Consider the following 14,928-nt stretch of genomic DNA (forward strand, 5'->3'; position numbering starts at 1 on the left):
AATAATAATAATAATAATAATAATAATAATAATAATAATAATAATAATAATAATAATAATATTTAGAATTTATTAAGCGCAGACATATCCACTGATAACGGGTGCTCAAGGAGCATAACAATATTACCCTGGTCAATGATAACCTGTTAAACAGAGACAAATCCCTCCACATGGCAGCAGCTAAACAGCGCCCAACGTTTATCTCACAAGTCCCCATTTATCCACTTTGGTGAAGAGAGGCAATGGAGATAAATTGCCTTGCCCAAGGACACAACGCAATGATCTGGCCAGGACTAGAACATGCAATCCTTAGATCACCAGTCCACTGCCTTAACCACTTGACCACAACGTTCTCCCATACGGATTCTTTTAACATTGTGTCTGTCGATGGGGAAGCGGTGAGGGAGGGGGGGGTAACTGCTCCCCTATTGATCTCAGAAGACTACCTAGCTGTCCCCCTTGTTATTCAATCATGGATGAAGCATGGTAAATTATTCAATAGGATTGGAAATGCCATAATAGTGATCCAATAAATGTTTTCAACTTATTTCTTACACTTCGTGCATCTGCTGTTTTACCAAATCCTCCAACCGGTAATTTGTCATAATATGATTGATATATACTTACTTTAACAAAGACAACACCTCTCGTTACGACCCGATGTGAAATATCACCACCAGATGTTTCTATCGCTTCCTTTGTTGCTTCGCTGATATGAATTTTAAAAGCTGCAGAAAATAAGATAACAGAATAGAGGTATATAGATATCAATCACTGTAAATCATTACCTCGTGATTGTATAAATCCATTTTCATTAATCTTGAATTAACTTATACGTGTGACCGAATTATGCATTTTGAAAACTAGGTTAACGAAAGATACTTCTCTTAGATCTCCCGTTTAACTGATTCCAATGCGTGAGATGAAATGATTAGATTTGTGACGGGGCTTTCTTATTACTCACATGTTTATACAAACGAAGATTTTTCTTACAAAGAATATATTACAATACTGTTTAATAAGATCTTCAATATGTATAACACAAGTCCAATATATATTAATAAAATAATTATCCTTGTTTCTAAGAATAAGGTATATGATGATGTGTAGCCTTTTCTCTGCGTAAGAGATATCGTATATTCCCAATGTAGGTTATCGTCAATTAGAAGCCATTTATCAAGTTATTTATATATATATATATATCTTTATATATATATATATCTTTATATATATATATATATCTTTATATATATATATCTTTATATATATATATATATATATATATATATATATATATATATATATGTCGTTGTGGCACTGATAGAAGCTGGGCTTTAGAAATGCTATATATATATATAGGCTATATATATAGGCTATATATATAGGCTATATATAGGCTATATATAGGCTATATATAGGCTATATATATAGGCTATAGATATAGGCTATATATATAGGCTATATATAGGCTATATATATAGGCTATATATATATATATAGCATTTAAAGCCCAGCTTCTATCAGTGCCACAACGACATAGAGATGGGCTAGAACACAAAACAATTAGACCATATCAATCTTATTGTAAACTTGCAGACTATATTTGTGAAGAACATATGTTTTAATTGGCGTTTTAATGGCCTACAATTAGGCGAATGTTGGCAGGGAGCGCATTCTAAAATTTTGGACCACTGAAAGCAAGAGCACTGGTTCTATAATTTATGTGGACACTCGGGATAACAAGGAGTAACTTGTCAGGACGAGAAACAACAATGAGTTCCCTCAAGTAATCAGGTGCAGCATTTTATGGACAAATAAGATGATTTTAAAGTAGATCCGATCTTTGACTGGGAGCCAGTGTAATAAATTAAAAATGTCAGATACCTCTTTGCGCCTGCTACGACCATAAATAATCCTTGCTGCGCTATTTCTGGAGAGACTGAAGTTTTGCAATAAGATTCGAGTGAATACCATAATAAAAAGAGATGCACATGTCAATTATAATAATAACAAGGGAAATTAGAAGATTTCTCACAAGGTTAGAGATTGTTGAATTGACCAGAGTATTGAAAGCTAGATTTTGGTCAACATGAACACCGAGGTTTTTGGCGACACTAACGAAGCGAATTAAGTGTCCATCAGGCAGATTAACCCCACGAATTACAATTTGTTTTTATATAGCTTTGTTGCCAAGTAACATGATTTCAGTTGGGGTTGAGAAACGAGACCTCCAGTTCTGAATTGTTTGGAGACATTCTATATATACATATATATATATATATATACATATATATATATATATATATATACACACACATATATATATATATATATATGTATATATATGTATATATATATATGTATATATATGTATATGTATATATATATATATGTATATATATATGTATATATATATATATAATATATATATATATATATATATATGTATATATATATATATATATATATATATATTATAATTACAATTCCAGCCTCCACCGGGAATCGAACCCGGGCCTCCCACTTTATATGCGGACACCCTAACTACTAGGCTATGGACGTTGATTGTATGTCCAGAGGTTCGAAACCGGTAAGGAAGGTCGTAATTTTACTGAAGGCGTTTGTCACCTGCATCGAACAATACCACCCCCTTCCCCAGCACCTCCATCATAGTTGGGGCAAAACATGGTCAGTCGAGGGATTTTTCGACAACCTTGCGTTTAGACCTAATCTTAGAGCTCTTTTATAGTCTAAATGTGCCTCAAAATGTACTAGTGTCCCCGTCAAAATAATTGTTTTTAGGGCAGGCGGCTCCCTCCGCCCCAAACCACCTATACTTGGAAGTCGCATTCAGTGACCCCACAGCTGCAGCCCTCAATCGTAGAACTTTTGATCCGTCTACAGCCCGACATTAATGGTTCATGCCCCTATGTATATCTAAATCAGTCGTTGGAATTTGGAATTTTCGCACCCCTTCTCGCCCTCCCCAACTTGTAAATCCTGTGCACGTCCCTGGATGAAATTATATATAGCAATGTAAGTAGACTTCTTATGCAACAGCCTTTTTTATCACTAATCTAATTTTTACAGAGCACACATATTGGTGTTGTTACTAAGCATGTCATAACTAACTTCATTTGGTTTCATTTATAGTCTCTTCGAGTTGTAGCTGTCACATTTTGACCTGTATCCCGTACTACTATCTAGGATAATTAAGTAAACATTTATAATCTGTACTCTCTACGAGTTAGCGAAGAAGCTGTCAGAGTTTGACCTACATCCCGTTTTACTGACATTGATAATTATATAAATATTATAATTTGTATCCGATCAGACAACATAAAAATGCAAATCGGGATCCCGAAAGTCCATTTAGGCAATTATCGTAACCTACTTTCAACGTAAAGTCGATATTTGCTGAACGAATCTCTCTGTCGAAAGCAGGAATGTTAATATTTTTTTCCAGTTTAAAGAAAACCATGCAACCATCAAAGTAAACAGTTTTCCACGTACATAAGTGACACGATTTTTTTTCTTATTTCCAGTAGCCTAGATTCGATGGAAATCCATTGGATTAACCAAGATTCAAAGATTCGGTAAAAGAAAAGTATAATAATGTTATGAAAGCATTCGATAACTTGTATTTGTGTATGCGAACTATAGATGAAACGTCCAGCAAAATGAATACATTATTTTCCATTGACAACATATAACGATTGTTAACAATGAACAGAACTGCTTCTGGGAACACCTCGATGAAAAACAACGAAATTGACATTCCTTCCAAAGTTTAGCATGCATTATATAAGCGAATGTCGTGAATGGACATCAGCAAGAAAAAGGTTTGTACAATAACACCCGTGCATGTCACTTACCCTGGCCAGTAGATTCCATTCTCGATGCGGTGTTCACTGTATCCCCAAATAAACAGTACCGAGGCATTTTGATGCCTACCACACCAGCTACACAAGGTCCTGTTGAATATAAAACGGTAAAGATTTAGGCACCTCATTATGTCATGTCGTCGCCAGTCAAATCGTTTTAAAATTTTACCTGAAGTTGTTTCATCGCAAACGATTTTTGGCCTAAGTCATTTTCGTTTCATGACATTTGCCTGTTTTCATATTATATCTTTTTAAGTCCTTTTCGTTGGAAGTTATATGAACTTGTCTCGTAAAGAGCTATTTCACAAAGTCGTGTTTGAAACATCATAATTCACGAGTCGTGGTGATTATTATACTTACAGAAATTACAAAATGCATTATGAAGTTATCAATTAAATCATGGGCGCAGATTAATCTTGGATGTCAGGAACGCGTGTCTGTTCTTTGATACTAACTAAGCGGAGCGCGACCATGGGTTCGCGCGTAGCGTACAAGAATTTGTTTGGCAAATATACCTCCCAGATGGCGGGAAATAGCACTTTCCAGACCCAATGATGCTCCTAAACCTTCTTAAGTTTTAGATCTCAGGGCTTAGAAAATTAGTTTGGGGAAATACATGGGCGTCTGCAGAAAAAAAAAATCCGGGGACAAATAATCCAAGTAGACTTTTGTATTCGATGGGTCTGGGGTCGTCTCCCATAAAACAATTGTAGATTGCCGCAAATGCGATTTCCGTCCTTTATTCAACAACTGTGGATAAAAATAATAAAATGAGATTTTGTGATAACTTAAGTTACATCTTAGAAAGCTCATACGTCTCACAGTACGATGTAAACTCAAAACGGCGCCAAAGTTCAATACAGGGGAATTTGAAATGCAGCGTTTGTTGAAGACTAAGTTGGTACCATGTGAAGAAGCGTCGCTCACAAAACGGAGACAATTTTGGCAAATGATTTCATTACAATCATATTATACTTGTTAAAGCTTTTATACCCTGCACTGCAATCCTGTTTAAAGGTGATCATTTTCACACACTACTTTATATTATCATACCTGTGTTTAATCCTACTCTCAGTGCTAGTCTCTGGCCTGATATGTGAGGTGGTTGAAAGTTTTGTACTTGGTTGAGAAGATCCACAGCCATACATCCGATTTCTGAGGCATGATTTTCGTTAGGTTCTGGCAGGCCGGAGACCACCATGTAAGCATCTCCAATGGTTTCCACCTTGTACACGTTGTAGAGATCAATGCAATGATCAAAGAGGCTGCCAGAGAACAAGTTATTATGTAGTTATGTAAATGACGGATTGCTCCCGTATAAACATGCGTGATGATAGACTGACCAATATTGTCATGTCACGTGATGAGAATCTTCAGCATCTTGCAATTTGATTAAATCCCACTTGACGGATACATGGACATAACATGCAGTGCTTCAGCGACTAATTTCATAAATCCGGAAAAAATGAATGTTTATAAGTATAATTATTGTATTAATTCATATAACACGGGTTTGATCTTTACTGATTAATTTATGGTCAAACCTGTTCTTGAATTTGAAAGTAAATATAGAGGACAAAAATGTATTTGCTAGATCACGTTTCCCGCAATGTAATTATAAATGGTGGCTAAGACATTTTTGTTTGATTACTCCTAAGGCAATAGGCATGTTTGTATGCTGTAACATCAACGAGTTCAACAAACTAAATTTCATCTCAGGGTATAGGTTAAGATAATGAAATCTATAGTTTCAATATTGCAAGTATCTACATTGACATCAATGGCTAAGTAGATATAGCCTTTAGATAAAGCCTACATACATACACACACACACACCCACATAGACCTTATTCGGATTTAACTTCGCATGGATATTCATAAAAGAGAGATCTTTGTTGAGCCCATTGTTGTGTGTATTGAGGCGTATAATTGTTTTCAATTCCCGGGTGCTTCATTCCTGTGCAGTTTTGAAGTAGCCATAGAGAAAAACAAATTTTAGGTCAGCTAGGCCGTGATTTGGAAGAATAAGGTCAAGTTTCTTTCATTTTTTCATCTTATTCCTGCAACTGAAGAAGAGCTGTGATAACGCTCGAAATATTTTGCTACAGATTTAAATATATATATATATATATATATATATGTATATATATATTTATATATTGACTATGTAATGATCAAATAAGGACACCCATGCACACATTATGATGGCAGGCGTGGATGCAACGGTGGTATCGCTGTACACCCTTTTCATTCCCTCACAAAAACTTAAAGTATAAGTAGTTATTACAGCACAACCTTGCTTTAAGACATTACTATAGTGTGACCTAATTCAAAGCCTAAAGATACCTCGTAACACACTTAACATTTCATTTCACATCGCTTTCAACGACATCCTCCTTACAAAAATCATGTATCTGTTTTGGCTGTAAAAGTTTAATAATTTTGCCTATTCTGAGTGAAAATGCTTCAGTTCTTCTCGATCTTATGTTATTACATTTTTACCTCTACTCTACAAGAATTCTCCCAAATGTATTAAGTATGAGCGCTATGCAAACATAGTTTTGTGCACCTTTTGAACAGCAATAATATGACGTTTACAGATGACAGAATACGTTAAAATGTAACAGTTATCAAATTAAGTGGAAATATATTCATTTCATGCCAAATGAAAGTTAAGGAATCAAACCTGTAAAGAGCATTTAACAGCTCAATAATCTCCATGGGGGTTTTGGTGGCGGCAATCGTCGTAAAACCTACGATGTCGCTAAAATATATAGTCACGACATCGAATTGTTCTGCGGGAACGCCTAAGCCACGTTGCAGACGATCACAGACTGTTTCTGGGAGAATTTGAAGAAGGAGCAACTGGGCGCGTTTCTTTTGCTTCTTCAGTTCACCGGTTTTAGAGGAAAGCTCTTTAGCAAATTCGGCTAAAAGAGAACAGCAAAAATGTACAAATGAAAAACTAAAGAACTAATCGAGAACTTGGAACCATGAGAACACTGATTATAACAATAGATGATTGTTTTCTTCTCTCCTATGAATATTCATCACTGTCGAAACATTTCACGTCCAGTTGGGACATTATTTTACATACTTCATTTTCTTGTGATGCTTCAAAACAGTTGTACTGACAGTTTGGACAGATTTAAATATCATGTTTCTATCAGGCAATGGTTAGGAACTGTTCAAACTGCCTAGATAAGTGTTTTGAAGCATGCTCTGGACAGACAGAATGTAGCGTTATTAGAATTGGTAGGTTGTCCCAATTCGCGTGATCATATCTATTTCAAAAATATCACACAATATGAAAAACGAAACAGTTACTAAACAATTAGAATATGCGACTATCGAGTGAAAATGATGTGTGATTTTTTATACATATATTTCTGAATCTATACCGTGACTCCCACTAATTACAGCACCATAGCATAGAAACCACTTTACATGGATGACTTGTTCAGTTGTTACTTATAGGGACGTCACTTGTATGTATAATTTTCAGTACTTTCTTTAAACATATATTCGAATGTATGTCTCTAACACGAACACTTCAACATTTCTTTCACTCGAGAGATACATATCTATATTAAGACTGCAAGCATTCGTTTGTCGTGATACATGATGATAATAATAAGAAAAATAATAATAATAATATTAATAATAATAATAATAATACTCTGTCTATATCGTTCCATTGTAGAGCGGCAAATCTTTCCACAATAGAGCGTTCACTTGTAAGTTAACATTTAACCTACATATAATGTTCGATTTCACTTCAACGCAAACTACTCTCTGTATTTATTGTCTGTTTGTCTTTTATTTTATTTGTCTACTGTTCATTCCTTTCCTTATTTGTTTTTCCCCTGGGAGCGATTTTCTTTTTGGATAGATCGTCATTAACATGTTTCCTCTGATAAGAAACTCCGAAGGTATAGTAAAGCAACGTAATAGCATTGTTAACTGAATGAATATATTTTCAAGTATAGTGCAACGAAAAGGAATCCGTTATCATGTAATGTTACCGTCTATACGATGATAGATGATAAGGAAGTTAGATTGGAAATCTATTTCCGTATCGTCGCAGGAAATCTTTGAATTTACAATTATCGAAAGCAATATATCAATAGCTTTTGACTTTATTCTTTATACTTGTGACAACATGCATGTTTATTCAACAAAATGCATGCATAAGATAAAATGATATCACCCAGACCGATGGCAAAAGAAATGAAAAAGAAAAGAAATTGCATCAATTAAATTGGACTTTTTTTTAGATATCCTGTGAATTGTACGGAACACTACACAATAATCCTTTCCTTATGATTTAAGTTCGTGTGACCTACCTCTGCTTAATTAATTCCATGATTAATTCCATAACTGTTTACGTGAAACAGAAACTTTAACTAATACTCCTTAAAAAAAAAATTATGGAAGAGAAAACTAAACTTTGGAATAGATTAGTTTCACTGCAAAGGTTTCAATGTCAGTAGTAATGCTTCCATTGAAAATTTCACACATCCGTATACACAAACACACATACAAATCAAGGGTTTAAGAAACATTTGTGCACTTTCGCGTAGGATGGATTCCGTTAAGCGTAACATCTTATAATTCCAAAACTTTAATGTCAAATAAAAAAAAATAATAGCGATGTTATACTAGACAATAATTTATTTATCGATATTGAGTGTGGTCACTCAACGAAGTGAACGTTTCGTTAAGACTTCAGAGTTGTTTCTTGAACAAATCAAATGTTGCCAAGCCCCCCCCCCCCTCCCCGTTCTCCTCCCCAAACATCCCCTTTCTCTCGCACGACAGAGGTTCAAGATTAATAATTACGGATCAGATATTATCAATAATAGAGGGGGGGGGGGGGGTTGAAATGCTACCGTACCAAAACCGTAGATGTGTCTGCTTCCAATTACTACTTGTAAACAGTGTTTGATAAAGGGAACTTGAAAATAGTTTGAAATGACATCACGTGACAACTGATTATAAACTATTTGATCTGAGCGTGCGCATGCATGCACACATGCATGGATAAGTAAGAGTATGGTAGGAAACATTACTTAGAAATCTCGAAAATTACAATGCTGGTTGTTTAAGCAACATAACAAAGTATCGATTGCCAATGGGAACATCTGCAGTGATAATTACTTTAAAGATCGTTCTTCTGTAAATTAAAACGTAGGATTGTGTTCCAGATGGCACTTTTCAAACAGTGTGCAGCTAACATCCAACATTACCCATTGAGGCAAAATGAGACTAAATTCTTACAAATCAATGGGTTTGGACAACAAACTAAGGTCATTTCGAAATTATTTCAAACAGACATACAGGTGGTGGTAGTGTGATTTCTAATTTACTTATGTATATATCAATGCAATAGATAGAAACGGTCGGAATTATTACTAGAAATTTGAATTTTGCATGAATTCTGAGATCTAGTTATACCTTAGTTGAATATAATAAGATTTAGTAGTATATCTTGTGTCGTACTTCTCTATTTTTAAAGAAAAGTCACCCAGAAAAAAATTACCTGGTCAAAAAACAACAAGAATGAACGGACTGATCCGCTCTCAACCCCAACAGTCCCCTTCCATCAAGACTGTGACTGTGTGATCATCGTCAGGTGTGTATCACGATTCCCCGAGAAGGGAACATAATGCTACACACATAATCTGAGCCAAAAGGCCGGGAAAGAAGAGAGAGGGGTAAATCTGGGTAAGTGTCTTCTCCTTATTTTTAGTTTTAATTTGTTTTAAATATATTTTTTATCTATCAAAATGGATAACTTTATGAACGCTCCACTTCCCTTCGCGGTGACCAACAGTTGGTGCAATATTTTAGTTCAGGCTCAGTTCAGCCGATAGTAATGAGTCCAAGCAAACGATGATCGTATAGTGTTCACAAACGTATTGTTAGTTGTAGAGCCTAGAGTAGAGTAGAGTAGAAGACCACGAGTCAGTGCTTTTTTCCCGTCTTTTCGGTAACGGATATCTCGAGAAAGTGCGTTAAAAGTGTTAACAATGTAGCAGGCTACACCTTCATTATTCTATTGCTGGTCCCATATAGGGACACTTAAATAATTAATAAGTTCGTTAAAAATAATTCGTTGCAATATTGGTTTTACGTAACTGATTTAGCACTTCTCGTTTTGGTAACTCTTAAATCATTTCAAGTTGTCGTAAAATAAATGAAATTCTAATAACTGCAATGATTTGAAGAAGAAAAACATTAAACTCAACAGTGTATGGTATTTTTAATTCAATTTTCTTTATCATACTGCATAAACAGCCTTAACTCTTTTTGTCAGTCGCTTGTGTAATTATGGGTGTGTCTGTAAATAAGGAGACATGAGATTTTTTGACGGGTGTGCCCCTTTAAGTTTGCACTCGTGCCATAAAAGGCGCGATGAAGAATTCGTTACGGGGTAGAGCTTGTCACACACACACACAAACAATAAAACAACACCGGTTTCTGAACAGCGGTTGCTGGGTTGTCTGGGGTTCACAGCGTTATTCTGGGGTATATAGAAATAAGCGATTTGAGAAAACACGAGAATGCCGGCTATAACTCCACAAAACCAAAAACAGAAAGTGAACACAAGGAGCCCCGTAATAAACTCACGCAAATTCAAACACCTGTGTGCACTCTCGCCACGCCTTAAACAAAGGAAACCAAGGTGAAGTCTGGCCAAGTAATTACGTAGGATGCTCTTTTTAAATAAAATAACCTATAACGGTGACGATAACAACTTGCTTGAATAACTTTGACATCAATCTGGTTGAGAAAGACTATCTGTTTATAAATTTTCCAATAGTTTGATCTAATAAGTAATGCTGTTTTACAACCTTCACCTTCCCTTCCATCTGATGTGTAGACGTCAATGCCACCTCCTCTCTGATGGCAACCTTCTAGCTTTCCGCCCAAATTGGACCGCTGAATGAAGTAGAGTAATTACATTATACATACAAGCATAAACGATTCGTACTGCATGTAATATTGTGCCTGTCACGATAATGTTCATTATTATTTTCTATTCTCTCAATTATTCGTGCTTCAAGGTAAGCTCGGTTACAATTGAGAGAGTATCAAGCTGCTTATTAATTAAATTTGCAAAGGGATAATTTTGAGAATTACTCTATTGCTTTACTCATCTTGGTTCACAGAAAGGTCTTTATACCTTATATATGCAATTTAAAAAAGTTGTACTTAAGCACCTGCAGGTAAACGTAAAACGACGCAAAGGTGAAATACCTATTTTTTTCTTCTCCGTGTTTTTCTAAAAAGTGTTTCAAAAAGTTTATAATAGCGACTGACGTAAATGAGAAGAAATAAGTCTATATTTTCTTTGTAAGTTGTAGAGACATGTAGTCATTGCTATACCGGAAACAGTGAGCCATTGTAACCGGAAGTAGTCATTTCGTACACGGAGGAAGTACGTGATCCATTATTCCAGAACATTAATTAACTCGACAAGTTAAACGTTTGATCGCCATTATGACGATTATAAAGTGTTTAACTGTTATATTTATGTTTGTTTTCACACAGAAAAATGTTTACAATCACGACCGACGTAGGATGGCTTGGTTAAATCAGGGAGTTGTGTGTCGCATAGCTCTCTAAATGGTTAAATCAACTGTTAATCTGATAACCTCTCGCTGGTTAAATTGTGATCAACAGAGTGGACCGATGAAGCATAATCGGGCTGTGAAGCGTGGATGTGAAATAGAAAGGCTTTTATGGACTTGCATGCGATCTAAGGATTGAATTAAGGTTCGTTTCATGACTAAAATAGTTTCGTTGCGTCTTTGGGCAAGGTACATAATCTCTATAGTAGGCTATAGTTACTTAGCGCCACCTTAATTGGTTTGTTTACGTTTGAATGATAATACATGCATACGTTGATTTGAATGTTATGCTGCCAAACCCGGGCCGACCGAGGTTTCGTTTATGTCTTGATTCATTGAGTTACCAGAATATATTACGATAGCCATGGATTAAGAACAGTTTATCTTTGTGTTCCTATTTCGTTTGTGACTGCTTCTGATATTTGAATTCTCACAGGAGTTAAGCATATACATATGTATACACGCTTGAGTGCGTACATGGGTCTGATAGGTAGGTGATCATGGGTTGGCTGTCGTTAAGTCTTAATTGTGAGAAGGCAGAGCATCGTTACAGTACTGTAACTTCCTTCAACTAACTTTTAATCGATGGAAGTTAAGAGTTCATAAGAACTTACAATATTTAGATCCAATAACTTAAGCATTATAGTAAGAATACTGTATTGTAACTAACTAAATAAATAAATAAATATGGGCACAAATCAGGGATAAGACATGTCATATCTGTCGTGGGATCATATGTTATATAATAAACTTGATCAATATTTAGTATATATTAGATTGGAAGAATAGTCTGATGAAAGGAGCATTGCTTGAAGTTAGATCATAGATGAAGCAAGAGTTGCTGCGTTTCGTAGAGGATGAAAACGTCGTAATGCGGCCTAGCTCTTGTAGCAAATGAAACGAATATATTTTAATTTTCCATATTTTTCAAAATATTATTACTTGTACTGTATAGATATGCCAGAAAGACAAACTAATGCTTCTCCATTAAGCATTTCCTCTGTTATGTGTCTGACTACCATGGAAGATGATTGCATCGAGAAGATGTTTTGAAACTTGATAGTAAAAAAGTATTTGGAATTCGTGGGCTAGAGTGAAATCATTACTCTGCAAACTATTTAAAGGGTGTGAAGACTGGCGCACAAAGAAACGTCTCATGTCGGTAATCTGACCTAGTTTCGAATGAGGTGTAACAGAAGTGTTAGACACCACCATCGATCCTAGAAAATGCACACACAGCTTGCTACTGTCGGTAATTAGACACTAGTGTACAGTCAGTATATACAGCTGCGGTCAATACCCACAACACAGTGTACATATAGCAGCGTGGACATCTCAGGTCCAGCTAAAGATAACAAGGTATCACGTTTCATTACTGTCTGCATTTTGTAGCGACAAGAAGAAAACGTCATTTGCAAGCAACAGAAAGTTAACTTTTTCAGAGGGCGGCACGCGATTTGGGGCGAGTATTCAATGCCTTTAAGTAAACTCTCAGTTCTGCTTTTCAAACACGAAGACAATTGTAACACATCTTCGTGGAAGCATAAATAGCTGGGAATAAGAAAAGAAGAAAATATAACGAATGTTTTCACTGTATTTAAGCTAAATCTTAGTCACACACTCGGCGTATGCGCCACATAGGGTCACTCACTATCTTGAAACGTTATCAAAGAAAAATAGTAAAAACGGTGGTTTTCTTATCCAGCGACAAAGACGTGAAAAGCAAAATCAATTGCACTCTACTCTACAAAAATTCCATCTAAACATTTTTTCTCGTAGATATGTAGTTTTTATTTCTCTGGTAACCACTCATCACACACAAACCCCCTTCCACAATCTTCCCAGACAAGGACACTTGTATATGCATTACAAACGATTCGGCAAAATAATTGAGGGAAACAGCTAGTATACTGCAGTGATGTTTTCTCCATAACATTCGGCAACAGCTTAAGTCTATATACATAACTTATACATTTTCAATTTCGTTATCTTGCAAACGGACCTATATTTCTCCCCATCATATCATTGTAAAGTGTGGATATGTTATGAGCATTTAAATTTAATAACGATGAGTATTGGTCTATATGATTTATATCATATAACTTGACACATTTGACAAAAGTATAACAATTCTATAATTACTATAATTACAAACAAACTTATTTGTCAAACGAACGGGTGTTTTTGTCTTCAAGAGATATCTGGTTCATATAATTATGCTTTCTTGATTAAAGAGCCTGTGCACAATGCAGATTTTGAGACAATAAACTATGCATGTTGGTGGCAACTTCCATTTAAACTAAAAGGTTTGTATGCGACTGCATTAAAACAATGTTGAGCCAGTCATGCGCGCGGTCTGCGCGAACATGTTATTGATTGACAATCTTAATCGTGTGAGTTCCTTCAATATCTACAATATGTTACAGTTAGTACGGGTACTATATTTTAATTGAGCAAGATAAGCGTTTATATAACTTGATCGGAGCTATAAACAGATATAAGTTAGAAGTAGTATAGTGGACTAGATATTTTGTGTGTATTTGTTATATGCACCCGAACAGCGTGTGTACGCCTTTGGCGAGTCCAAAGTTTGTAAACAAGGGTCCCCAGTAGTTCAGCCATACGGTTTTAGATGTGAAAAGTTAGCGTGGCTTGGTCTGCTCTAGCTTAGTATCTATAGGTAGTATCTATAGGTATACGTGACACTAAAAGTGCTCAATTTTAGGCGGGAAGTGTTTCATTTTCAAAATCTATGATTTCTATTTTTTTTTTCTTTCTTCCTTTGCAATTTTCGTTGTAGTGGGTTATCTATAAAAGTCAAACCACGAAATTTGTCTCTGAAAAAAAAACTGAACGGTTTTATCTCATGCAGCTTTATGAAATTGCTCGTCGAGCCATTTTACATCCAAATTGTGCGGAGTTCATAAAATTGACTTTTTATTTTGCACCCGCGGACACTTCGACTTAATTTGAACTTAACATGTGCATTAGCTTTATTGTTAAATGGTGCAAATATCATCGATGAACCACTGAAGAATGCACGTGTACCTGAAATGTAAAATATAAAGAATCTAAACGGTTAATATATTTTGTCATTAAGTCTAAAGGATTTTTGTGGAGAAAAAAAAACAAATGTTAAAAATAAATATTTCGTACTATTTTTTTTCTCTTTACAATATTTCAAAATTGATCAAAATTCAAAGGCGCATGGTTAATTTTAACTTGATTTCCATAACCGTTGAACATGTCCACTATACTATTATGTACTGGTATAAGGCTAAGGTAATTTTTTCATGTAGTCAAGTTGCCGGGTAAAACGGATAGAGAAAACCTGCCTTCAAAGCAGCTTGTCGATTTTAATTATTTAAGAGTAACTGGCTTTACGATCCGACCAGATTCGTGCAACA

At 35.3% G+C, this 14,928-nt stretch overlaps 1 protein-coding gene and 1 long non-coding RNA gene across 3 annotated transcripts in view; one reads left to right on the top strand and one right to left on the bottom strand.

Annotated features, from left to right (window-relative positions):
* The window catches only part of LOC139965341 (uncharacterized), a 65,724-nt gene extending 51,457 nt beyond the window's left edge, over positions 1 to 14,267 (top strand). Inside the window, exons 2-3 of the long non-coding RNA XR_011792225.1 lie at positions 9,403 to 9,611; positions 11,442 to 14,267. This is a non-coding gene — a long non-coding RNA (uncharacterized lncRNA). The remainder of the gene's footprint in view (positions 1 to 9,402; positions 9,612 to 11,441) is intronic.
* Positions 1 to 14,928, bottom strand: part of LOC139965329 (uncharacterized) — a 46,664-nt gene that overhangs the window by 1,287 nt on the left and 30,449 nt on the right. For both annotated transcript variants that reach the window (XM_071967573.1, XM_071967572.1), the window contains exons 2-5: positions 6,571 to 6,814; positions 4,938 to 5,149; positions 3,876 to 3,974; positions 628 to 728 (exon numbers count right to left, since the gene is read on the bottom strand). In XM_071967573.1, coding sequence (XP_071823674.1) covers positions 628 to 728; positions 3,876 to 3,974; positions 4,938 to 5,149; positions 6,571 to 6,814 — 656 coding nt within the window. The remainder of the gene's footprint in view (positions 1 to 627; positions 729 to 3,875; positions 3,975 to 4,937; positions 5,150 to 6,570; positions 6,815 to 14,928) is intronic.

This window comes from Apostichopus japonicus, chromosome 3, assembly GCF_037975245.1.
Source record: "Apostichopus japonicus isolate 1M-3 chromosome 3, ASM3797524v1, whole genome shotgun sequence".
Lineage (NCBI taxonomy): Eukaryota > Metazoa > Echinodermata > Holothuroidea > Aspidochirotida > Stichopodidae > Apostichopus > Apostichopus japonicus.